We start from the raw sequence: 27738 nt of genomic DNA on the forward strand, positions 1-27738 counted from the left end.
GTAAATGGCAGACGTATTTGAGAGCAGCTTGGGACATTGAGAATTCTCCTGATGTGATCCATTTGCCTTGGGGAGCAGGTGGTCTTCTGGTGCCTGCTGAGGTTAATTAACAGCAGCCAAGTGTGTCCGAAACAGGGAAACGCCTCTGAGCTGAGAAGTGACTTTTAATCTTTACAATGCATTTTCTACTCAAAATGTAATTAAAATGTGTCTTCATCCATTTTGTTATAGGCAAATGTTCAGCATGGTGTTAATAAATACCAACAGAAATTAAATATTGTTGTTCAGACGTTAGGGCTCCAGGGTAAGTACTCAAAAAGTTTTGTATTGTTTGGTTTTGACAGAGAACATGACTTGTTGTCTTGTAATCCCTCAGTCGTCCAGGTCTGATCTATAGTAAAAGCCGAAGTTAAATCTGTCAGCTGGACAAAAAGTTGTAGGAGTGAAGACGTTTCGCTGCTCATCCAAGTCGCTTCTTCAGTTCTGGTCAGATTGCTGGTGGACACTGCCTTATATCTGAAGGGAGGCGCTAACTACACTAAGGAGCTAACTACACTAAGCTAACTAAAACTGTAAACAATGGCTGTTTACAGTTTGTCTTAATGGTCTATATTCAACCTTTAATCACCCTGTTGGCTCGCTCTGTTGTTCTCTTTGTTTCTTTTGTTTGCTTTGGGTCTGAGGATGGAGTTATATATAGTGGACAGGTGATGTCTAAGGCCCCCATTCCTGTTCAAGGAAGGATTGTCTTTCCTAACAAAAATTGCTTTTTTAACTCCCCTCTCAAACCATTTCTTTCCTCTGGCTAAGATATGAACCTCACTATCCTCAAAGGAGTGCTTAGTGGCTTTGAGATGGAGATATATGGTGGACTAGGGTCCAGAGGAGATCTCGCAACAGTATTGGGAAATTCTCTTATGGAGTGGCTGTTTAGTTTCTCCAGTGTAACACTCACTGCACTCTTCACTACACTGAATGGAGTAGACCACATTGCTTTGTTTATGGCTTGGGATTTTGTCTTTTGGGTGGACCAGTTTCTGTCTTAAAGTGTTTGTAGGTTTGAAATAGACTGGAATCTCAAACTGTCTGAAAATTTTCAGACACACCAGCTGTGTAAGGAATAGTTACACCTTTCCTTCTAGGTTCAGATTCCCCATTGTCCTGTTTTTTTTAGCTCTCTTAGATCTGTTGAAAGGCCATTTTGGTTATCCACAAGCAGAGAGGGCTTTCTCCATGCGTTGTTCCTCCTTCACTTTTGCCTCTGTATTTGTGGGCACCACTTGAGCTAACTCCGAGTTTGTGCTGCAGTGGATGGTGTGAATCAAACAGCAGGTATTGGTCAGTGTGTGTGGGCTTCCTGAAGACTTCTACCTGGAGTCGCCGGTCCTCTCCTATCGTTTCTGCATAGTCTAAGAAGGCTAGTTTGTTCTCCTTGGCCTCTTCCCATGTGAACTTGATGTTTGGATCCACAGCATTAATATGTGTAGTAAAGGGTTCCAGATCTTGAATTTAGATTTTAGTCCAGTTGTCATCAACATATCGATACCAAAGTGTAGGTGGAGTTGCTTAGAAATGAGGGCAATGCATCCTGTTCAAATTTTCCCTTATATAACTTAGTCATAATAGGAAAGACCGGTGAGCCCCTGACACAGCTGTGGATTTGCCTGTAGAAATTTACTCTGAACTGGAAATATGTGGTATTTAAACAACTTTCCAGCATTTTCTAGATTTGGTTCGGTGACAGTTTAGTTCTCTCTTTTAGCATAGTATCCTGCAATAGCCTCCTTTTTGCTGCCTCCACCACTACTGATATAGGGATACAAGTGAAAAGAGAGGTCACATCAAATGAAACCATGGTCTCATCTGAATCAAATTGGAGATGCTTGACTTTGCCAACAAATTCTGCTGTGTTCTCAATATGGTGCTCCGTGTTGCCAAACAGAGGAGCCAGGATGGTCTTTAGATGTTTTGCCACATTGTTTGTCCCTATATATAACTCCATCCTCAGACCCAAAGCAAACACAGGAAACAAAGAGACTGAAGACTGAAACTGTAAACAGTAGCTGTTTACAGTTTCAGTGCAGTTAGCTCCTTTCTTCAGATATAAGGCAGTGTCCACCAGCCTTCTGACCAGAAGTGAAGAAGTGGCTTGGTTGAGAAGCGAAACGTCTTCACTCATACAACTTTTTGTCCAGTTAATAGATTTAACTTGGGCTTTTACTAACATGACTTGTTGAAAATAACATACTCACTCCCCTACCAAAGTTACCAAACCCTCGTACAACTTTGTGGAACAGTGTTTGTACAGTTGCTCAGTTTCAGGCGACACCACAACACTGACAGGCCAACATGGAGGTCAAGTAATATAATAATATGTATAAATGCATTAGTCTTAGCACTAGAGCCACTGCTGCCCTGCTGTGGCACCTGGTATTCCCTGATATCCCAATGGTCTTCCATCCAAGTACTAACCAAATCTGGCCTTGCTTAACTTCCAAGACAAGACAAGGTCGGACATTGACAAGGTGGTGTAAACACTGTTCATTTCTGGAGTATTGTAATGAAATCATGGACCTAATGATGTGTTTCATCATTGTAGTTTTTAAATATTCATAATGAAAGTAAGATAATCATATTCTACAATCTAAAAACAAGGGATGAGGGATGGTGTTAAGTTAGCTTTACACCATATCCATTTTGTAGCTCATGTGATTACACAACTCTTTTCTGTTTTGTCTCTGTGTTTGAATGGAGCAGAATTCTTTCAAAAGCCTTCACTTGTGCATAAACATCTTTAGCACCACTTTAGGTGTATAGAAAGAATAGAAAGTCTAGTCTGTGTTTATTGTGTTTTTGCATTCTCCTCTTGTTGATTCCAGAAAACTGATCTGCTTTTCTGTCCAACAACAGAATGTGATTATGTTATAATTAACATGCAGTGCTTGACTCCATTAGTGGCCAGTGAGAATTCAATGATCAGCCTCAGAAATAGAACTGGTCACGGTCTGTGTGTGTGTGTGTGTGTGTGTGTGTGTGTGTGTATGTGCAGGCTGTCACGGTCCTTCATCTGTCTCCCAAGTGTGTATATATATATATATATATATATATATATATATATCTGCTCATACTCCGTAAGTTGGGCTAATTAAGGTTATTTCCAGATTCTTTTGCAAATTATTACAAACCAGTTCATATCCATTCATAAAGAAAAAATGTATTATTTTTAGACCTGCACTACATCCCAATTTCTAAGACAGCTATAAAATTTGAAAAATGAGTATATTCTGAATAAAAAAAAAATCTGAAACTGTACTTATTTTGTCTTATTTAAAGTGCAAAACAAAATTTTATTTTTTTTACCAGACAAATATGAATTGTTCTATTGGCATTCATTGTCAAAATCTGTGGAGCACAGAGTGAAATATATTTGGTGCACTATGTAATTTTAATTGTGGAGGGTCTTGTTTCCAAAAAGATGTTATTGCTTTGCCTGGAATGTTCCACAGTATGGCATTAAAGTGATCACTCTTGGATTTATTCAGTTATAAATGTTATGTTGTTATGTTATGTTATGTTTATTGCTCAAAAATGCCTTGAAAAATGCCTTGAAAACATGCCTTTTATATTCCCCCTCTCCATAGATCTGACCTGTAACTTGGCCTGGTGATATCACCTGCTTGTCTCCATGGAGATAGATATTTTTAATGCTATACTGTGGACAGTATTCAGGTAAAGCAATGACATCTCCTTTAACAGATCACCTTCTGGTATAGCACCCCCTTCTGATGAACTGACTTGCCCACGTATGTGTTGTCACCCCTTACTGAATATTGGATGGATTGGACGCTAGAACTTAACAAATAATGAATATTTAAAAAAAATACATGAATGTCTAGACAAACCCATACAAACACTGTCGCTCTGCTTTAGATTCATTCGGATTTTTATTTTTCGTACAAAAATATTTTACATTAGAAAACACAGCCATAAAATATACACAGCCCACAGGATTTTTGCAATAACAGCTGTAATCCTTAACTCAAATATATTCATCTAGAGTCAGATTGTAAGTAAATAGAGCTTTACAATAAAACAACAAACCCAGGTATCTAAAAGTAATAATAAGAAATCTCCCACAGTCACAGAGCACGCAAAGGTCTCTTCGACAAACTAAAGTAACTAAACCCCATTATTCTCAGTTTGATACAGAATATACAAATAAGCAATGGGGAGTGTGTGTGGAATGACAAAAATAAAGTTTGACAATTGTAAGCAGTTTGTCTCTTCAGAATAGAGTCAAATTTCACACGTTTCTAGAGGTAAAAAATACATCACCTCGTACCAGAGGAATCGTTACTAAAACTGTAATATATTAGTTAGATAAGATTCACAGTGCCCCCTAGCTGTGACTAATGATATTGTCAGAAGTATTGAAAATCAGATACTAATTGATACTAAATCAAGTATCGGAACTGGATACTCATTTAAACAGGTACTGATACCGAACAAAAGTCACACCTTGAGTTTTATCAGAACTATTGTAAGACCACATGGTATAATTAAAATATTGTCCAAAAAAGAGCTTTTAAAATGATCATTCGAGTATCAAAATCTGTATCAAATATCACTTCTATTCTTTATTATCGAAATCCAGTTTGAAGTTGTAGTACCGTGACAACACTAGCTGTATGCATAATAATGATTACTTACCCTCAGTATTTCATCCTATATATATATGGCAACATTTTAGTTTATAGATCACATATTAAACTAACTAACAAGTGCTTAGTTACATCTCTGTTAGTATTTATAAAGCACTTATAGTTTTATGTCTTCAGCTATGGACTATTTTTGTTCCACTGATTCACATTATTAAAAATAGATGCAGTTGTACTTTCACTATAATCTTAATAAGGATTAATGTGTGTGTTTTATAGAAAATAATGAATAACTGAATATTCATTAAAGGTCTTGTATTACATAACATGGACTTTTGTGAGCTGTAAGCCACGTTACAATGCTGTTACCTCATCAAAAACATATCCAGAGTTGTGTTTTGTTTCATTCACACACGTTTCAGTAATCCTTCATTATTAGTCTGTGTATGTCTCCAACGCTCAAAATGCTCCGTTCCACCTTGTGATGTCATGTTTACAAGTTAACAACAAACTTTTACCTTTTGTTCAGTAGAAATGAGCAATTCCAGAGCTGAAATTATCCAAATGATTCTAGTGAAGATGTATAGAGTTCAAAAGCACAGTGGAGCACTTCCTGTGACAGAAGAATTCAGTCTACATATGAAGGGTTTGTGTGTTAAACATGTGTGAATGAAACAAAACACAATCCAGGTATGTTTTTACCTGAAAATAGTGTAATATAGACTCTTTAAGTAGCATACCAATTACCACTTAGCCAGAAACTAATATGTCTACCATAAACTAAAGTGTTGCCAGTTCAATATTATGGAAAAACAACTTAAAATGATCTGTGCCCTGATTTTGTGTTTGTACAAAATAGTAACAAAGCACACAAGGACGCCACTTGAACTTGAAGTAGGTTAGCTGTGTAATGAAGGCAATTTTAGCAATCAAATGATAAGTATGAATCCACTTAATGAAGGAGTATTGAATCATCCAAATGTGTGAATGAAATAAAACACAACTGCAGTAATAGTTTTGATGGGCAAACAAGATAACAACATGGTTAAAAGCCAATTGAGAACCTGTCAGTGTGAGCATAAAATTGTGTTGTTCTCAGTTTTAAAATATCAAATGACAAAATAATTAGCATCTAGCGTTTCAGTTCTGCAGATATGTCACTTAGTCGTTTATTCATGTGTCACTTCAGTGAGCCAGCCAAAAGGAACGTTTTTTCATTTGAATATGAATGAACACATTCTTCAATATAAATAAATAGTAATTATGAAGTATATAATCTGGCCTAATAATGTATTAGCTTTAGGTTGTCAAAAGTATAGAGAATCAGATACCAAAACTAGATACTCCTTTGAGCAGGTATTGATACTAAAAAAGTCACATTCACAGGACAGAAATGAATGTTTCCTGAATAGCTTCAGAATGATCTTGAGTTGTATCTTTCACAAGTATAAGACACATAGAGTAGTATACACCCATGGAGCACTATAAACCTACCTGGACGACTGAGGGATTACACAGATATAAAATCGCATGGTAATATAAAAGAAAGTACAGTTATTTAACATTGAAAATAACATTCTACTGTCTACTGTCTTTTTTATTATCATCGTAGTATCAGAATCGGTATTGAGTATCGAGTCTATTCCTTAGTATCAAAGTAAATATCAAAGAAATTTTAGTATCGTGACAACACTAATTAGCTTAAAAATGTCCTGTTGTCTTACTTTATTTATAACAATATATTCATAGTATTGCCAATTAAATATTTGTTGACATCTCATAAAAATTATTGATATTCCAGCTGGTACCTCTGAAGGGACAAACTGCTTTAACACTGCCTATTTTTTACTGCTATGACTTTTTAATGGAACAATGTCCCTATGGGGCTATAGGATCATTTAGCATTCTGCGCAGCCTGGACAAACTTCTGCTTAACGTACTGGGTTGACGTGGAGCCAAAATCTGTGAGAGAACCCAAATGACCTTCATTGCAAAGAGCGACTTTGAAGCCATTCCTTTTTAATGTAGTGCGCATGAGGCATTGGCCCAGAGATGGAGCTGCACTGAAAATCTAAGATATGTTCTTCATCTGTCTGTAGGTCAAAACCATCTCACTAGAGTACTTGACCTTACATACTGGTAAAATAAATATATAATCAAAATAATATACTATAAACACTGCAGTACCAAAGAAACTGGGACACTGTGAAAAGGTAAATCAAACAGAAGGCAGTAGTTGATAATTATAGAAGAGCTATTTTCCCTTTTCTAACTGACAATTACAAATTTGAACATGGTAATGAAAAGCAAAAGAGGAACGCTTTGGGGAAAAGGTGGGGACATTGCATGCATGATTCCATGAAAAAATAAATGTTTAAACTATACTTTAGAGCATTCTCCATGGAGATAGATGAGCTGTATGCCAAACTCTGGATTATAGTCAAAAGCACGAAGAGGCACTCCTTCTGGCCAAGAGTCAAGTTTCTAGAGATGCAAGCCCGCTCACAGTAAGGATGCTTTTGATTTTGGCCAAAAAACAAACAAACCAAAAAAAAAAAAACATACTGTAGCTTTAAATTAGCAAAAAATATTGTAAGTGAGTGTAGAATTTACCTGTTACCTGTGTAGTTGGGATGTGCTGCTGTCAGATTATTTTGTTTTTCAGAAATAAACAAAAAAAGGAATGTCTTAATTGTGATGTACATCCTATATCCATCTTTGAAAACTACAAAAGATCAGATCCTGTTTTGATTTGCAATTCACAAAGTATCCCAGCTTTTATGGTTGTATAAAAAAGTGAAATTCTCCCAATTTTTGCTTGAGCTGAGCGTCCACTGGTCTGTCTTGAGTCCTAAAGTAGTCCAGTGCTTTGGCATCATAGCAGGTGAGAGGAGAGAGCCCGACAGAGCGTCCACAGTGGGGCCAGCAGCCAGAGGGGGGAGGGCGGTGTGCGCAGACCCAGAGGGGAGCCACTGTCTGAGGTACAGGAGCAGACCTCGTAGCCGTTCTGGGCGTGGTCAGGATGGCCGTGCACGTTCCCTCTGCTCTCGGGGCTTTTAGGCTCTGGCTGTGGAGAGTCGGCCTGCATCTCAGTGCACAGCAGCCAGTCTTTAGCGATGAGCCGCGGAAAGCCTGCCTCCGCCTCCATGTCACTGCTGGGCACGCGCCAATACTCCTTCCCCTTGAAAAAGTACGACGACCCTGAGAGGACACAAGAAGACAGTTAGCTGTGGCATACTACATATGATAAACTAAAATAATGCTGCTTTTCATGTAATTTGTCTTCTCCCAGAGCTACTATATTGTAAAAGCAGCTCTTAGGATCAAAATGAGACTGCCGTGTGCCCCCTGCATTTTATGAAGCATTTTATCCTCCAGAAACCACAAAGTAACACTGTTACGCATGCTAGCATGCTAGGTGTTGTAGTGTGATAGCAAAACAGGCAGTGAATAATTAGGATGCTAGGAATGAATGCTGTAAGGTATCTACACTTAGCAGTGCAGCACTGCATTAATTGTTATCTTGATTTACTACTGCTAGAGTAAATAACACACGCCCACCAGTGGAGTGCAGACACTATGCACACCAGCGTGGGCCTTATGAAGACACCATACAGATTAGAAGAAGGGCCCTCCTCATGCCAACACATACACCCATACACCCACCCACACACACACACACACACACGCGCATACATTGGGGGACCCTATAAAAGCTGTCAGCATACACATCTCAGGGCTCTCCATCTATCCTTTCCGGAAAGTCCATTGCTTCATTGTTCACTTTACCTGTGTGGAACTCATTAAACACTTCTGACTTTATGTTTCAGTCTCTTTGTCGTCTTTGATGCTTCCACCAGAAATGAACATTCTTACAATGCACTGAAGAGAGTTTAGTTGTGTCAAATTATGAAGCGTTTTTATCCTCCGGAAACTAAGATGTAACACTGCTGCACTGTTACTGTGCATTGTTTGTTGCAGTATGTTTGATGACAAAACATGTACTGTATAGTCAGGAAGCTAGGAATGTGCTGTGAAAGCGTGGAATAATTTTTTTTACTACTGCAAAGTGTTTTAAAATGGCAAATATCAGGTACAGGTTGTACACTTAGATCCGCACAAACACGCCTGAAGAAGGGCTCCCACCCATAACCTCACATGTGGTGTTATTGAATATAAAAATGGGGAACTGCTGTGGGTATCTATTTTCTTTCTACAGTTATGTTTTGTGGACCCAGCACGCAGGCTTACCAGTTTTTTGGATGTGGGTGTCTTTGCTTACAAGGTTAAAAAACACAGCATTTAAAAGTTATATTGGCTAATTTGGTGTTCTATTCTGTAAAAACCAGTGACGCAAACAGTATATTGCTGATGTTTGCAACCTAGTTCTGTTGCTTGGCAGAAACTTTGCAGGAACAATTACACAGCTCACACAGACACATAGATAGGATTTATTTGAAACTGTAAAATTTAAATCCGGCAGCTTGAATTTTTCACTGATTCCTATATTATCAATTTAGTTTCATTGTACCATAATAAAACGGAAACTAACACGCCATTGCTAGCTTGACGTTTGGCCAGTTCTGATACTCTAGGCTACTACTTTCTCTCAACACATAAGAGAGTCCATTTGGCTTGGAAATAATAACATTTATAGGAAGCATTCAACCATATAATTTCAAAAGGGCATTTCCATACAGTTCCAGTTTCATTGTTCATATCCTACGCTGTATATATTCCCCATCCTCTTGGTATTCCAAATGGCAAACCCGCTCTGTTTGGGCAGTCCCCGACACTATAATTGTACTGTCACTTGATTGTCACTGACACACCCCTACCACACGGCCTCCTTTCACTTTTGTGGACTGAAGTTAATTAACGTCAGAGAAATACCAAACTAGCTCAGAACAAACAAGTAAATGACAAGCACTTTGCAGTCATCTTGCAAATATCGCAGAAATTACGCTAAATCGTTCTAAGCCATTATCAAACTTTGCCTAATTACAAGCTATCATGCATAATTAGTATTTCGCAAATTAAAATACATTGTGCTTTTCACCATAGGATATTTGATTAACTTTTTTGTGGCTTCGTAGCTCATTTACCATGTATGGGACAAGTACGCTGAGGGGTAAGCAATCAGCATTATTCATTTAGGAAACATCTGCATTCTATCGTCACTGTTAAAATCCATTCATTCACAAGTGAGGACGAGAGTGGGGAGAGGAGCTGCTACTGATAGTACTGAGCCTCATTAATTTTCTAAACTAGAAACTCAGAGGGATGAAAAGGAGTTGGGAGATAAACCAGAATGAAAGCATGGGTGAGAATGCTATCTGCAGACAACAATGGTAGAGAAAGCAATGTATATAAAGGTGGTCTATGTAACTTTTCAGGTGGAAGGTCCATCAACTGCTTGGCCTGGAATGTTTCAAGGTATGGCATTAAACTTAGCTACCTCCACGGAAACAAACGGATAATCCCACTGGGCTAGTTACATGTCACTTCTGTGGAGAGGGGGTCCCGGATGTTTCTTCTTCAAGGTGAATTTTCTGGTAATAAATAAACCTGTAATTTGATAAATGCAGGTTTAATGCCACACTGCGGAAAATTCCAAGCAAAGCAATAACATCATGGAAACAAGTAGTGGTGCACACCTTTAACTAGGGTTGATGTGCGTGCTATATCTGTGTAACCCCTCAGTCGTCCAGGTCTGATCCATAGCAAAAGAAACATATAAAATCTGTCAACTGGACAAAACGTTGTAGGAGTGAAGACATGTCGCTGCTCATCCAAGCTGCTTCTTCAGTTTATCTTCAGTTCAGTTCGAACTGAACGGTTAAGCTAGCTCAGGGCAGTTGTAGCTCAGTGGCTAAAGCATTCGCCCACAAACCCAAAAGTCAGTGGTTTGATCCCAGCACCAGACTTTGCATACTGGTGTTGCTTCTTTCGTCAAGACATTGTATGATTGTGGTGTGTGCGTAATTAGATGGAGTGGTGCCATGGTGCAAATTAACAGGCTTGCTTCCATGAGTGTACCCCAGGGTAGTAGGAGCAGCTTAGCATCATTGAGTGGAGTGTAGAGTGGATGAATAATGCAATGTAAAGCGCTTTGAGTATATTGAATCAGGGGTGTAGAATTTGTATAGAATTTATAATCAAGGCCTCTTGTTCTGTCTTTACAGTGAATTAATTGCTCCAAATAATCTTTTGACCTTCTGTATAAAGTATATAATAATGATATAATTTAACTGATGTACAGAATGGGTGTAAATTAGAGTGAAATCACTGTATCTAGACCATCTACTGCACAGTGGCTAAAGTTATACTGCAGTCAACTGGATTGATTGGTGTCTTCATACCCTTGCTGTGTCCAACACACTTCACCCACCATGACTGTTTGAATGTGATGAGTGAGTATGGGGATTGGCCATGGTCAGAGACGACCAGGAGCACACTGGTGGTCACATTCAACCATTTAAGCCCAGGGCAGCTAACTGTCTACAACTAGTTGCTGGGTTTACTACAGCAGTTAACTAGCCTGTCTGACCTTGAACAATTGATACAGTAATAAATATGTTATATTATACTGTTTCTGTAGGGCCAGAATGTCCAGGTTAAATATAGATTTCAGCTAACCTGGCTAATGCCAGACTGACATGTGTCCACTCTGAATTGAGCTCCACACTTTATAATTCTGGAATAGCTCTCACTGAAAGGGATCTGGACCTGTCAAGATGACCAATACTCTAAGTTGTTGGGCCGAAGCATAATATAAATGGTATAAGCTGAAAAATATAATTTTAAACAAAAATAACATTTGCTTAACTACATCTCTCAGCATCATAATGTTTGTTTTGTTTGACTTGATGCTTTGTCTTTGGCTTCCATCTAAACCACAATGTTGTCCTGTGATTGGTCACAGCAGTCGGGCCCTATCACACCAGCAGGAGCCTCTCAAGATGGAGAAGCAATCTTGCTGAACAAGGGTAGAATTCCTCCCTGGTGTTATTTATTTATTTTTTTGGCAAGACAACTCATTGAGCACATTGTATAATCCATGTTTTACACATAATCATCCGAATGGTTGCATGAGCCCATGTCTTGAGGTTAGACTGAGCCCTAACTGTAATAAATGTAACACAGGGAGATATGCTACATGTTTCACTATAAAAGAAAACAGTTTTAGGCTGATTCTCAGTTCTCAGTTCTCAAGTGCAGCCAAGGTTCATTTTGATTTTAGATTTTGAGAGTTGAGTTTTTGCTAGTTTGGATAGATTTAGCTTTATTTGTCTGTCCCAGCAGGTGAGTTTTGTTTTTGGTTTTTTTTTCAAAAAAGGCAAAACATTCATCATAAAGGTCATGCATAAAATACTAAAATAAAGCACATCACAATAAAAGACAACAGTTATATGGCCTGAGCTCATCTGGTGGAGAGGCAATGGCAATTCGAATGGAAGATTTTTTGCATATGTTTTTACAGGCCAAACTTAATAGATATAATTTTCTCTTATAATAATGTGTAAGCTCCACAAGAGTTGACCATTAGTGTAAAAAAAATCCACAACTTTATATCTAACTATAAAGTTCAACCAAGGTCTATTCATAAGATAAATATAGTCTCTTAAAAGTATTATTTAAGATGACAGATGAGCCCAGAGATGCCATTACATTGTCATGCATTATGCTTAACAAACAGTTTAAAGTTATCACCAAAGCCCAGCGTGTCGTAACAATACCCCGACTACTGCTAATATGTCTTATAAGATCTGTGTATCTTATTAGCCTAATGACCTATCCTTTTGTATGCAGCTCTACTTTAGTCAAGTGTACCGCTCCAACCATCCGTCATTCCGACATCTTATTTTTGGCTGTCACACTCTTCATCTTTTGCACCCGGGGCCCTGTATCATGTCAAAAGTGAGCTTTGCTATCTCCACTCACACAACCCTAGCTGTCTGTCTCAGATTTTCATAATGAGGTGTCCTGGTATCTTTGCTGTCCTTTGTTATCTTACCACTATGTGCTCTCTTTCCCTATCTCTCTCCTCTCTCTCCTTCCCGCTCTCGTCCTCTCTTTACCCTCACCCCTCCCTCTATCTATCTATCTTTACTTTCTTTTTTTGTATTCATGTCTCTCCTGCTTTCCTTCTCTCCCACTTTCTTTCCTCTCCCTCCCTCTCTCTGTTTCTCCCTTCCTTTTCCTATATATCTCGTCTCTCTCTTTCACCCCCTCCCCCTCATCTTCTTCTTTCCTCTCCCTCTCTCTGTTTTCCCCCTCTCTCTCTACCCCCTTTCTCCCTCTGTTTTTGTGCCCCCTCTCCCCACACATCTCTCCTTCATTTATTTTTCTCTCATCCTCCTTTCAATCTTCCTCCCCCTCTTTTCACTCTCTCCCTTTCTCTCTCCTTCTCCTTTTCTCTCTCTATCCCCCTCTCTTCTTCTGCCATTCACTCCCAGCCTCTAAAAGCAACGTACCCTACAGAGCCCAGCCTTTGATGTGGCTTCAATTTCCCATGATCCCTTGGTCTGCCTACATCTGAGCACATGCAGGTCTCCAAAGTTTACCTTGCCGGTCGCCACGGTGATGATAATGGCTCAGGGGTAATGGCTGACAGGCACACACACACAGACACACACACACACACATATATATATATATATATATATATATATATATATATATATATATATATATATATATACACACACACATATATACAGGCTATACTCCCCCAGGCTAACACTGAAGTATCAGCCTGGGAAGTTAGCCGCTCAGGGGAGGCAGAGCAGGGGGGATTCGGTCTCCTCTATGTGGAGCTTAGGCACACATGTTTGCTCTGAGTACGTGCTTTGTGGGGGTCTTTGATAACTGGGGAAAGAAGCAAGAGGAGTAAAAACAACAATTATCTGATTAAAAAAAAAGAAAGCAATCATTTTTGCTTATAGGTTAATGCGCATAAGACAACACAAACAGGAAATGCAAAAACCGGACTGGAAATAAGGCTATGCTATTGTTGAACTTATACTGTACAACAACATCCAACTATGACTCACTCAACTTGAATTAGTTGTACTTGAATTATATAAAATTCACTAGGAAATGTCTTGTAATTTTCACATAGCCACTAGTTAGAGCGACGTAAAAGAGCATTCGCTCCGAGAGCAGTGCACTTGGGCCAAACCCAACAGTCGGAGTGGCTCCACTTGCACTCTGGAGGAAGATTAGTGTGGTGTGAACATGGCTGACCTCAGGCTGACCTATGCAGTCTGGGGTGCAAGTAGAAGTGTTAATTGGACAAAAAAGCTTAGATCACGTATATTTGTGTGCATGGGTGCTGCAGAGCTCTGTTTGACATGTTCGTCTGAGGAGGTCATTTAGATCAATTTAATATCAGTGATGGTCTCCTCTTGCCTCTGTCTGTGCAGGTGAGCCTGGGTCTGTCTGTGTGTCATTCAAAAAGTTTTCTAATCTTTGCCACCAGCGTGTACAGTCCACACAGTGTATTTAGCCACAGGTTAAAGAAAGACCACCGTGTATAGGGGAAGTGAGCGCAAGCACATATATTCAAATGGCTCTGTCCGCTTGAAGTGTGTTGTAATAGGAATAATCACCGATCAGTTGATGGACTCTCACATGGCTCATGGTATGCACTAATGTGTGAAAATTACCTTACAAATTGTGTTTCCCATTGAATTAATGTTTTCACCCCTGCCAAACCATGTGACCCACTATTACACTTTGCCAAATGTATGTTTTATTGGTCTCAAAGGATTTAGAACATTTGTGTAGCATGGGTTCACACAGTTAACAGACCATAGAACATGTATTATTCACACACTAGAATATATAAAAAGGTTAAGGTTACTTTTTGTATTTTTTTTTATCCCTATATGCAAATTTGCCCTCTGTATTTTACCCATCCCTCAATGCCGCTGCATGGGGAACTTGTCAGGAGCCGGGTTGCAACCACAGCCTCAGTGCTGTGCTCAGTGACCCATTTCCAAATTTTGAGCTAGGCTTGGCAGGAGATGGCCTATTGTGTATGTTTTTGGTTGAGGGGAAAAACAAGAGAGGAATCCCTACTGGAACCTTCCTTGCTAACCACTCACTTGCTGGCTGCTGCAGTGAAATGGTGCCCAAATATTTAATACCAATCCTTGTGCAATCAAAATGTTGTTGCTAACCATGAAAAAAGGTTTGATTCATATTTTGGTCCCTTTAAAAAGTAACACCTGCCATTAATCAAGTGAGGTCAGCCAAATTCCATTCCTCTCCATAAAAACCTGATCAAATGATGTTAATTTTTGTAATTATCCCACTCAGTTCCCTTGCTGCTCTGCCTGTGAGGTGAGCGTGTGGGTGTCAGCAGCTTGTTGACGTTCCAGGTCACAAACACGGAAAAGATGCCAGGATGAGAGTTTGCAACAGGTCTGGGAATATCACAGATCCATTTGTGCCAGTATTTATGAAGCATCACCGCTCTATGATGGCTCACAGTCTTATCAGTGACAGGAAATGTGGCAATATTTATTAATGGAAAAAAATAATATAAAAGGGGCACCGACCTGTTGACTTTAATTATGGTGTTATGTTTATGCCAAGTGAAGATTAATTATGAATCAGTCATTCTTTCCCATAAAAAAATAAAACTTGGATCAGCAATGGAACACTGTTGGAAAAAAAAAATCATAACCTAAGAGGATACTAGAGCTTATCTGTTATGTTTATATTAGATATGAACTGAATTTTTCTTTCATTCTGCCACAGCACTTTAATGCACCACTCACCATCAGACCACCTCATGGCGTCGTCCAGGCTGGGGGGCAGCCCCTTCCACAGGGAGCTGTCTTTGGGGTAGCCCAGGTCCATCCTCCTCAGGTGGTCGTCATAGCGCCAGTACAAGTTGTCCTTAAAGAAGTACGTTTTATCGTTGTGGAGCCAAACAAAAGCAGCGTCCACACCGTCTGTAGGTAAGCCAAAGTCACTGATCGGACGAGGGTATCCCTCCTCCACGATGTTGTCTTTGAACACCCAGTACTTCAGACCTGAAAGTGAAGAAGCAGAACTCAGTACTCAGACAGGAAATATTCAATAGTAAAAATCAAATTCAAACTGAAGGTCTGTCTACAAAATGAAAACGACTTTATTCAAACATTTGAAATGCATTACATTACACTATAAAGACACAGTTTCAGTGATTTGCCACAATGTCAATCGTTTCAAACCGTTCCAAACAAATGGAGATGAAACATGGGATATTAGAAATCAGCCTGAGCTCTATTTCTTCCAGTAATAGCAACAACTTCCACTGGTTTCTGCTCCATTTGTTCAAATATAATTCATGACACTTGTAAATGATAGAAACTTCCCTTTCATGCTCCTGCTGCACTGGCAGATAAATGTCTTATTTCATCTGTCGCCTTATTGAGCAGATAATTCCCATCTCAAATGTTTTACTTTGTCAGTTAAACCACTTATTATGTGTTAATATTTTTTTGTCACTGCTATTTTTTCAGATTATAATACTATAATTTAGCTTTAGACCATTTTGTTCCACTGTGTTTAATGCCATAACGTTTGTCTACCTTTGAAAAACACTATCTTGTGGTCCACAGGCCTCTCGTACACTGCGTCCACACTGTCCAGATTGTTGGGGAGACCTCTCCAGAAGCGTTGGATCTGCGCTGGCCTCAAAGACACCAGGTGCTTCTCTCGGGTTAGCCTCCAGAAATATTTCCCTTGCAAAATACATGAGTACAACATTTAAGTATTTGCTGGTTGTATCTGCTAATAAATTGTCATTGCAGGTAAAGAGTATAGAACTTCTGAAAATGACCTGAAGTACTGACATAAGTTTGAATATAATCATTAATCACACAGATAAATGTCATTTCCAGTACATGGGCACAATCAATTACAGCCACTTTAAACAGCAGAACTTATGTTAAGCACTTGGGGAATTATTATTTTTATCAATTAAAACACGTCTAGCTGAATAAATGCAATATAGATAAGTTTAATGGCATACTATGGAACATTCTTTCCACTGAAACACAATGCATTAAAAACACAGCTTTCACAATTCATTCAGTCATGAAACATGAAAAATATGTGTAATATCTGGCAAGTAGTGTTCATATGTTATTCATTCACTGAACCTAATATAGTACAAGTAAGTGAAAAGCACTGCTTAAGTCATTAACATTTATTTGATACATAAGATTGGTGAAGGGGCAAGGTTAATTAAAAAGCATAATTCAATAGCACTTTTATGGAAAAAAAAGCTATTAAGGTACACAATGTATTGATAAGGACTATATATATATATATATATATATATATATATATATATATATATATATATATATATATATATATATATATATATATATATATATATATATATATATAAAATCAATTAGAAAGCCTCAATTTGGGTTACTATATCGTACAGCTAAAAAAATTATTAAGATATTACTTTTTAATTCATGTAGCATCACTAAAGTTGATAATATCTTTGCACTAAATTAATTTTTGTGTCTGATATTCATCTTTTAATAGCAAAATTGCCTAATTGGATAGATTTTAATCAAATACAAATAACTTGGTAAAAGTAAAAACTTGAAATGGCACAGAAGGTGAAGTCTGTGTCTTGTTCAGTTGTCAGTAGCAGTGTACCTCGGGGTCATTCCTGCAGAGGGCAACATGAAAGCCTGATGTAACCTACAGACTAGTGAGCTTAGCCCTGTCTCCTTAAGTCTCCTCAACTCCACTCTCCCATCACGCCTTTAATCTACTCCGGTTCTGTAGGCTCACTTAGCTCCTGTCTCACCCACCATCCCTTATAGTCTTGAGTTGGCCTTTTCTTGTGGTAAGTGCTGTACCTTTGAAAAAGAAGGCCTCTCCCCGTATCTGGGCCACTGCATCAAAGTGACTGGTGCATCTGTCTGGGGCATCTCGAGCCAGCCTGCGAGAGATATGGAGGAGGAAGGAAGATGGTTATGTAAGAAACAACATCACTAGAATACAGTACATGTCAGAAGAGGCAGGATAAGCATTGACACGTGTTGTTGTCATTTGCAATTACTGTAATCAGTTTTGATTTATTTTTATTTTTTTTCACGTTTCAAATCACAGTCCATTTTTTCACCTTTTGACAGGAACTGTAATATGAACATCTGAACTTGAAGGTGCACTATGCAACTTTTCTGGTGGGATGTCAGCCACTGGTTTGTCTCCATAGATGATAATGCATTGTCTGGATTGTTCCGCAGTATGACTTTAATCTACCTCCTTGAACACAAGCAAGGGAAGCCTCCAAGCCAAGTTACAGGTCAGATCTGTGGAGAAACTAACAAGCTCACTGTGAGAATGCATGTTTTTCAAGGTATTTTTTTAAACTGTTACGTGGCACAAGCCCAGTACACTAAGCCTCGCTAATCTGATCTCCACATACAAACCACGTCTTTGCAAGAATCTAGCCATGCTTCCTCACATTGACCGCTAACTGGATTTTCCCTCTAAGATATGCACAAGTGTGGCTGCTGTAGTCACTTTTTGCATCTAAATTCGCTTCTCACCCTTATCTATTGCGACTGTGGCGTGTAGCGTGAATGTTAAAGCGGCTAGGCTAAACAAAAGAGGAGATGTTATCATGTCGGCGCGCTGCTGGGGTCCCTTGGCGCATATTTCCCTGGGGTTTATAAGTGATTTTCAAACCGTGGCGTGGATCGAATGCCAATGATGTGTCCATTAACGCTGTAGGGGGGAGAGAGCCTGCTAGCTAGCTCCCAGACGCTCACAAAGATGGCTATTTAGAGGTTTATTAAAGCTAGATTCTGCACAGTGGTCAGTGGCAATGCCCTTGTCAAGGCTAATTCTGCTTTTCACGCCCTGTGACCTGAGATGAGTCTACAGGACAGGATTAATGAAGGTGGCGGAGGTTCAAAGCGAAGATCATTAAATGGATAGCCCAGTGTTTTGTAAAAGGCGAGTGGTGAGATGATAAAGAAACATGGATAGAGCTCTCTACACTATAAGTAATTGTGAGCACACTTGCATTTTGGAGATGGGGGCAATTTGGCTCCAATCATTGTCCTGCACTAGCCTATCAATATTCCATGTCTTATATTGTTATAAAATGCTATTCAAAATCAGTTTTATCAAAATGATAACAATGCTCATATGTAGTCTTTATCTCTCTACTTGAATTGTAAAGGACAAGTGTCATTAAAGATATACTTATCTTCCTCTTTAATTTGAGCGTATCAGTATTTGCATGTATATTTAACCAGACTGAAGATTGTAATTATTCCCAGTGGGCATAATGTGTAACCTTGAGCAGCATTATGAATTGAAGGAAGATGAATATTTGTGACTTCATGCACTCACGAGAATCCATCTTGGCAGGCTCCTGCTGATGCAATTGGGCCCGGGCCAATATGAGAAAAAGTGCAGAGAGAAGCGCTATGTACATTTGTGGGCAGAAAAGATGTTTGTGCTTTTCCCTCAACGGGATTTAATCAAAGTTAGATTTTTGGCTTGTTCGCTGTAACACTTTAACCTTGGAGCTTGGCGTATTAGTTTGAATGTCCCAATCACTTTCAACAAGAGACGCTCCACATTGATAATCTGTAGAACTCAATTCAGAGTGCCGCACATCAATCTGGCGTGAGCCAGGTTGCATAATGTGGCATAAAGTGGAAGTTTTGCAGTCCTCACAATAGGAACATTTTATCTTAGTTAAAGATCTCTTGAAATGTTCAGACTTGTTTGAGCTTTAACCCTGTTAAAAATATCACATTTTGAGTTGTGTTTAGTTTCAGTTCCATATGTTATAATCTTGATACATTTGATCAGTCTCTCTGACTTCAGGTGAAAACTGAAATGCTCCTCTGTGTTTTTAAAGTCCATCCACTTTCAACAGAGTCATTCTGGACCCACAACCACCCTGCTACTGTTTTAAACTTGATTTAAACTTATCTCCAGCTGGTGTCATTGCACCCTCTATTTTGTACTGTGGCACATGATTAAAGCAAAAATAGAACATAATACATATATATAGGACATTTTCTTTGGCTTTGCTCTTGTTTATTTGTACTCCAGTGAACTATCCAAAATAACTTTATTGAAACACATTTACCAAATATTGGCCTCTTTAAACAAAACCCGTCATTCTCTTGGTGGCCCTGGCGTGTGTAGACTCATGGAAAAACGGTTACGATTTCTCCTAATTATCCTGGTAATCTAAAACAGGATGAGTTGATATTCTTCCAAGGCACTTGAGGGAATTGCTTAATTAGACGGGCAGGTTCCCAAGCTCCCTTACAGACTTGTCGCTAATTTGCACCATTGATTGCTCATGACTTCATATCAAGCTTCAATACTTGTATTTGGACGACAGTGAGAAATAATTGAGTCTGATAGAACACAATAAAACACAGAACCATGCTGATTGGAAATTATACTAGCATTCGATACACTTTTACAACTACACACAATGGCCTTTGGAAATTATATTAAAAGTTATGGGCGGTTACTGCAACTATTTCTTGTGCTATTAGACCTATTATGGTTTTTGCTAGTTCTTATTTAATGACAACTATTTACTATTAAAACTGTGTACATGCTGTAGCATTGTCTACTGTTCCTAGTCTTTTTTGTCAATTTTAAAGCAAACTACATGCATTTGCAACCTTCTGTCTGTCTGTGCTGCCTCCAGTCGCCACTACAATTCCAAGTACTATGTGACATCACATATGCCTCCTTGAAGCCAGGCGTTTTTGATTGCAAATGCCTGGCTGCAGGTGTGAAGTTTCAAGTGTGTATACCTTTTAGAACAATCATACTGTTCTTATACCTCAGACCATGCCCGTCCTCCCCTCCTGTCTTTTTTAGTCCTCCAGGTGCTGCCCAGTTTATCATCTCTATTTGCAATGTGGTTGTTGGTCAAGTTTATGCATTTAGTCCCACTTTAATAAAAATGAGCCCAATGACTTCCTGTTCAAAACTGTAGAACTGATTATGGTGCTGGTCTTTACTCTCCATAGTGAGCAAACAGCAGATTTGTATAGTTTTTGTGCTTTCATACTTGAAAAATGTATGTACATTTAAGCAAGTTCAGAGCCATGGGCAGGAACATGAGATCGGTGCAAACAGAATTTTTCTGTGCATAGCTTTAATAACGCAAGAAGAAAGACTAGCAAGATTAGCAACAATTCAAACTAAGTGCTTAACAATTATCCTAGCTCCTTAATTAAACACAGTGATCCCTCGATATATTGTGGTTAATCTTTTGCGGTCTCGTTGTTTCGCATATTTTTGTGTGTGCAATCTTGCATGCTTTTTTTTAACAGCATTGGGTTCTACCTGATTGGCTAATGGTGCGTTCACACTGGGGAGTCAAGAAGTGGTGGACGCCTCTAGTTGGACGCCTTTGCATTTGAGGACAAACGCCTCCAACGTGCGTCATGGACGCACGTCATCTTGACACGTGTCCAGAGCGTCCATTGTGGTCTACAAGTGCCTTTGTTTTCCCTGTGTCTTTGTGAACGATGCAGACCAAGTTGAGAGAGTGACTTTAGTGTATTTATTACATAAAACCCATCAACGGAGGCGATCGACTCTGCTGTGTGTTTGGTTCCATGACTAGCCTTTAAGCTAGCAGGTGCGTTCTGCATAATTAAGTTGCAGTTAGTTTGTGGCTGATGTCTTTCTACTTGTTCCAGATAATGACGTCGCTTTGTCACTGGAGCGTAGTTTCTGATTGGTTGACGCTGCGTGTAAAACGCCAAAAAGTTCAGCTTTTTCAGCTTTTGGATGCCTGAACAAAGCATCCAATGCCTGAACGCTCAAGGCACGCATGTCAATGCCAGATTCACGCCACTTGGACGCTTGATAACGCGCCGCAGAAACGCAGGGCAGCCAAGACGTCCAAGTGGCGTGAATCTGTCCACGAGACTTTGCATGTAAACTCGACACAAAGAAGGACGAAAATAACATAAGGACGACAGCAGCAATAAGTTTTAACAAGGATGCAAAAAGGGTTGTAACTGCCCGCAACAAGACCATTGTGCAGATGGAGTGTGCTTTAGCTTTGTGGATCAGTGACTGCAGGAAAAAGAACATTAGGAGACACTACCATTGGAGTGATGCCAGGACGAAGAGGCACACTCAGAGGAACTGTGAAATACGTCACTATTAATAATTTCTTATGTGTCCAACCTCATAGGCTGATCATTAAAATTAAATTTGTTACAGTATTTCTAAAAGCTGTAATTTTTATTTACAGTACAGTATAGTATTTTGTTTGTTTGTTCTTTGTTGTATTGTTATAATACTGTGCTTATTTATTTATTTTTTTTAATCTATGAAGGTTTGAACTTTGAGAGTGTTTAAACAAGAGAGAAATGTGAGAAAATGTTAATGCCTGTCTGAGAAAAGTGTATAAAGTGTGTGGTGAGGGGTATTGTAGGTTATTTTTGGAACGTAACCCCTGCAACTAAGCCTGAATCATTCTTAATATACTATTAATAAACTATTTGTCATATTTCATGCTTTATTAAGGTGTAGTTATTATAAAGTACAAGTCCCATATTCCTCAAACATGAATTCATGAATCACATTAGAATAGCCTATGACACAGCCAGGACATTTCATTTTGTGTATTAATTTTTTTCTGTGCAGCACTTTGGGAGCATTACAGTTTATAAAAGGTGCTATATTAATAACGTGGATTGGAAAAGCATTATTATTCATTTAACAATATTCATTAGTATTTGGCATGCAGTTTTCTCCTCCAGAAGTGCAGGCAGTGTTTGACAGATGGCAGTGCAAAACGCGACAGAGTCAAAAATATTTGCCTTTCCCAAACAACATTGTGACTTTCGAGATTGAAGCTGTGACCCTGCATTCTCCTGGGTATAATGTTGTATTATGCTGTCATACCCACGGCTGTGCTAGCACTTAGCCTGATATAAACATTTTCAAATATCACTGTAGCTGTTGAATTAAACATGGGCTTGGGGTCAGGGGCAGCACCCGAGGCAACTTAACATTTAAGGAGATAAGATACACAAGTAAAGGGGAGTAAAATTGCTTTTTTAATACTGTTTGGAAGATCTTGGTGTTAGCTATGCAGATAATGAAACTGTGAGATTATTTTGCAGTGATATGTTTTGTTTTTTATGTACTAGTTTGATGTGTGTCCATTAGAGTTTTTGTTATGGACTAAGAAATGTGTACATAAAAAAAAAAAAAAAAGAATATAAAGATGTATCGACATATACGGATTATAAATAGAAGACTTCTGGATGGACAAAATTTGATGAAATATACAAAAAAATTTCCACCTTTCAAATAGTGTTTTTCTACTCTTAAGGCACTTTAGATCACTGGCAGCAAGGCAGGTTAAGTGTCTTGCCCAAGGACACAACAATAGCAAAATATCACATTTTATATAGCACTTTCTAGGTACAGTCCTTTAGTATTCTTTTGTGGGAGCTGAGATCAAACCGCCAACCTTCAAATCAATGGACGACTACTCTATCAACTAAGCTACCGTCGCCCTGTAACTGCATTAGAAAAGTTTGACATATTGGTCCTGAAGTTATGTTTTTAAGATTGGAAGAGATTATAGGAAATGAAAAAAAACAAACTAACTAAAAACTTAAATTAGGATGAGACTAATGAGTATTTAGTCAGCCATCAATTGTGCAAGTTGTCCCACTTAAAAAGATGAGAGAGGCCTGTAATTTTCATCATAGGTGCACTTTAACTATGAGAGACAGAATGAGAAAAAATAAACCCAGAAAATCTATCTGATTTTTTAAGAATTTATTTGCAAATTATGGATGTTATGTAAATGCGTATTTTGTCAATAACAAAACTTCATCTCAGTACTTTGTTATATCCCTTTGTTGACAATGACAGATGTCAAACTTTTTCTGCAAGTCTCCACAAGGTTTTCACACACTGTTGCTGGTAGTTTGGCCCATTCCTCCATGCAGATTTCCTCTAGAGCAGTGATGTTTTGGGGCTGTCACTGGGCAAGACAGATTTTCAACTCCCTCCAATGATTTTCTATGGGGTTGAGATCTGGAGACTGGCTAGGTCACACAAGGATTTTGAAATGCTTCTTACGAAGCTACTCCCCTTCATTGCCCGCACAGTGTGTTTGTCCTTGCTGATGGAAGGAGGTTTTCACTCAAAATCTCACGATACATGGCCCCATTCATTCTTTCCTTTACACGGATCAATTGTCCTGGTCCCTTTGCAGAAAAACATCCCCAAAGCATGATGTTTCCCACTCCAGACAACCTGGACATGTCCTGGCTTAAGCAGGGGGACACGTCTGGCACTGCAGGATTTGAGTCCCTCGTGGCGTAATGTGTTACTCATTTCCTAGGACCCCCCGTGTTGTTCTGGGATTTTTGCTCCCTGTTCTTTTGATCCAAGCCCCAGATTGAGGGAGGTTATCAGTGGTCTTGTCTGTCTTCCATTTTCTAATAATTGCTCCCACAGTTGATTTCTTCACACCAAGCTACTTACCTATTGCAGATTCAGTCTTCCCAGCCTGGTGCAGGTCTACAATTTTGTTTCTGGTGTCCTTTGACAGCTCTTTGGTCTTGGCCATAGTGGAGTTTGGAGTATGACTGTTTGAGGTTGTGGACAGGTGTCTTTTATACTAATAATGAGTTCAAACAGGTGCCATTAATACAGGGAACGAGTGGAGGACAGAGGAGCCTCTAAGCTAGAAGTTACAGGTCTAGCTTGCTTTTTAGTAAGTGACCAAATACTTATTGTACCGAGGAATTTACCCATTAATTCATTAAAAATCTTACATGATTTCCTGGATTCTTTCCCCCCATTCTGTCTCTCATAGTTGAAGTGCACTTATGATGGAAATTACAGGTCTCTCTCATCTTTTTAAGTGGCAGAACTTACATAATTGGTGGCTGACTAAATACTTTTTGCCCCCCTGTAGTTCTATAAGCTAACTTAAAGGTACCCCCATATGCTTGTCTCCATGGAGATGATATTTCTTTGCCTAGAATGTTCCACAGTATGACAAGAAACTTCTCTATCTCCGTGGTGACAAGCAAAGTTCCAGGTCAGATCTGTGGAGAGATGATCCTGCTCACGGAGAGAATGTATGTTTTTTAATGCATTTATTTGCAATAAAAAAAAATAAAAAAAATGCAATATAGACAAGTTTAATGCCACATTGAGGAACATGCCAGGTCATAAAATAACAGATCTGACACTTGAAAAGTTACACAGTGCACCTTTAAAGCAGAAACATTAATGTGTCTGGTGTAGCAATGAATTTCTTATTAGCACAGAAATGCACCTTTATGCACAAATATGCTTTTGTATTTTCATTAGACATGATACGTATCCTTGTAATATCAGAGCTTCTCAGTTGCATGCCATTCTCCCTCAAGACTCTCATTCAAACTAATAGCAAATTAGCATACACATTAGTAAGCACTTACAGGAAAGTTGACCTGTTTTCCGGCAGGTCCAGGAGAACAGGGGGCTCGGCCGTTTGAGCAGGGTTACCAGGTTGATTTGTGTGTGACACTGACTCTCTGACCCCTGCAGAAGAAAGTTAGACGTTAAGGCCTTTGAATATACTTTACAATGAAAACTATTACTTAGCACTTCTTTGTAACCCTTGCACCAACTGCACTCATTATTTCAGTAACAATCAAAATCCACTCCCCCTATATCATTAGCTTGGTTTTCATTTCATCCCTATCTTTCTGTTCATCCTCTCTCCATCCCAATCTCTCACTCCGTCATTCTCTCTATTATAGAAATGGTGGGATAAAGGTTATACACTATAATGAGATCCAATTAACTCCAAGCACGTTTTGGTCAAATCAATAAGCCCTCATTACGGCCCCTGCTTCCTGTATTGTCCAGCATCAGCTTTCATGGATGGATACAACAAATGCCAGTTACCCCTCCATATATAATTACAAGAGTGTCAGGAGTCATGGTCAGTGGATGGGAGGAGAATATTGGCAGTACCCTTAGATACTCTCCCCTATAAAAAAAACACTATAAGCATTGATTACATTTCACTAGGTATAGCTATCTTAACCTACCACTTGACACTGTATGGCCCTGAACAGATATATATTGAATAAGCAGCTCTTGAGGTCAAAATAAGTAATTTGTGCCCTGTCTGCATCTACTTATAAAGGGTTTTATCGTCTGATAATCAGGAAGTGTGTGGTTTAACATGCTAGTGGTTAACATTACCGCGATGGCAAAACTGCATTAACTAAAAGTTGTCAAAAGTGCTTGTCACTATAAACAATTAAGATGCACAAGTAAGTGAGAAATAACTTTAGACCACTGCAAATGGTTTAAAATAAACTAGTTCACATTTTTAGGTATAGCGTCATTAATTAGTGAATGTGAGCAAGTATTAAGTGAAGAATACTGTGTAAGCCCATATAATTCTTCTTTCAACAGTACAGCAAACTGGATTCAATACAATAATAATGTCTTGGTCAATGCCCAAGTGCAAGTGAGAGCCAAAGACTACCTAGAGGCTGGAATGAGCATCTAATTATCGGCGACACTAAGAGAAAATAAATGTTATGGTTGTATTTTTAGTTTTAGCCATTGAGTTGAAAAACAATCCATATTCAATTTAAAGGAAATGTACCTGGTTTTACTGTCTGAAAATACTTCCAGGAGACATCCTGAGCAGATGCCCGAGACACCTCAGCTGGCTCCTCTCGACATGGAGGAGCAGCAGCTCTAAACCGAGCTCCGCACACTATCTCTAAGGGACTGTCCATTCACCTTGTGGAGGAAACTCATTTCAACCGCTTGCATCTGCGATCTTGTCATTTTGATCATTAGACAAAGCTCATGACCATGGGTGAGGGTAGGAACGTAGATTTACCAGTAAATAGAGAGCTTTGCTTTTCAACTGAGCTCCTGAGTTGAACCCACCTGTCAACCTCACGCTCATCCATCCTCACTCATGAACAAGACCCTGAGGTACTTGAACTCCTCCACTTGAGGCAAGGACTTTCCACCCACCTGGAGAGGGCAAGCCACCTCTTTCTGGTCAAGAACCATAGCCTTGGGTTTGGAGGAGCTGATTCTCAATAGCCGCTTCATGCTCGGCTGCAAACTGCCCCAGTGCCTGCTGCAGATTCTGGCTCGATGAAACCATCAGGACAACATCATCTGCAAACAGCAGAGATGAGATCCTGTGGTCCCCGAACCGGACCCCCTAAACCTAGAAATTCTGTCCATAAATACAATGAACAGAACAAAGGGCAGCCCTGGAGTCCAACATGCACTGGGAACAGGTCTGACTTACTGCTGGCAATCCGGGAAGGCTGAGAAGTGTGATTCCCCTGTAGTTGGAACACACCTTCCAGTCCCCCTTCTTAAACAGAGGGACCACCACCCTGGTCTGCCAATCCACCAGTACTGTCCCCGTATGCCACAGGATGTTGCAGAGACATGTCAGGCAAGATAGCCCCACAACATCCAGAGACTTAAGATACATGGGACGGATATCATCCACCCCTGTAGCATTCCTACCAAGGAGCTTGCCACAGCAGCACCGCAGACCTTACGACTACAGCTATGAGTGGCCACATCGACAATAGAGGTGGAGAACAGACTTCCCAACAGACTCTCACAGTATGCTTGGGTCTGTCAGGTCTGTCTGGCTTCCTCTTCTGCCAGCGGATCCAACTCACCACCGGTTAACAGCTCTGCCCCTCTTTTCATCCAAGTGTCCAAGACATGCGGCTGAAGGTCAGATGACATGACAACAAAGTCAATCATTGACCGCCGACCTAGGGTGTCCTGGTGCCATGTGCACTGATGGACATCCTTGTGCTCGAACATGGTGTTTATTATGGACAAATTGTGACAAGTACAGAAGTCTAATAACACTGCTCAGGTTCAGATCAGGGAGGCCGTTCTTACCGATCACCCACCTGCAGGTGTCACTGTTGTTCCCCCCGTGGGCATTGAAGTCCCTCAGTAGAACAGCAGAGTCCCCAGTTGGCGCACTGTCTAGTACTACCCCCAG

General features: G+C 39.5%; 1 protein-coding gene across 1 annotated transcript in view; it reads right to left on the bottom strand.

Moving 5' to 3' along the window:
* Positions 1–3923: 3923 nt before the first annotated feature.
* The window catches only part of LOC117379214 (matrix metalloproteinase-17-like), a 136344-nt gene continuing 112529 nt past the window's right edge, over positions 3924–27738 (bottom strand). The window contains exons 6-10 of the mRNA XM_033975892.2: positions 25157–25259; positions 17546–17628; positions 16247–16399; positions 15449–15706; positions 3924–7859 (exon numbers count right to left, since the gene is read on the bottom strand). Of these exons, the coding sequence (XP_033831783.1) occupies positions 7534–7859; positions 15449–15706; positions 16247–16399; positions 17546–17628; positions 25157–25259 (923 nt within the window). The 3' untranslated portion in view covers positions 3924–7533. The remainder of the gene's footprint in view (positions 7860–15448; positions 15707–16246; positions 16400–17545; positions 17629–25156; positions 25260–27738) is intronic.

This window comes from Periophthalmus magnuspinnatus, chromosome 12 (genome assembly GCF_009829125.3).
Source record: "Periophthalmus magnuspinnatus isolate fPerMag1 chromosome 12, fPerMag1.2.pri, whole genome shotgun sequence".
NCBI lineage: Eukaryota > Metazoa > Chordata > Actinopteri > Gobiiformes > Gobiidae > Periophthalmus > Periophthalmus magnuspinnatus.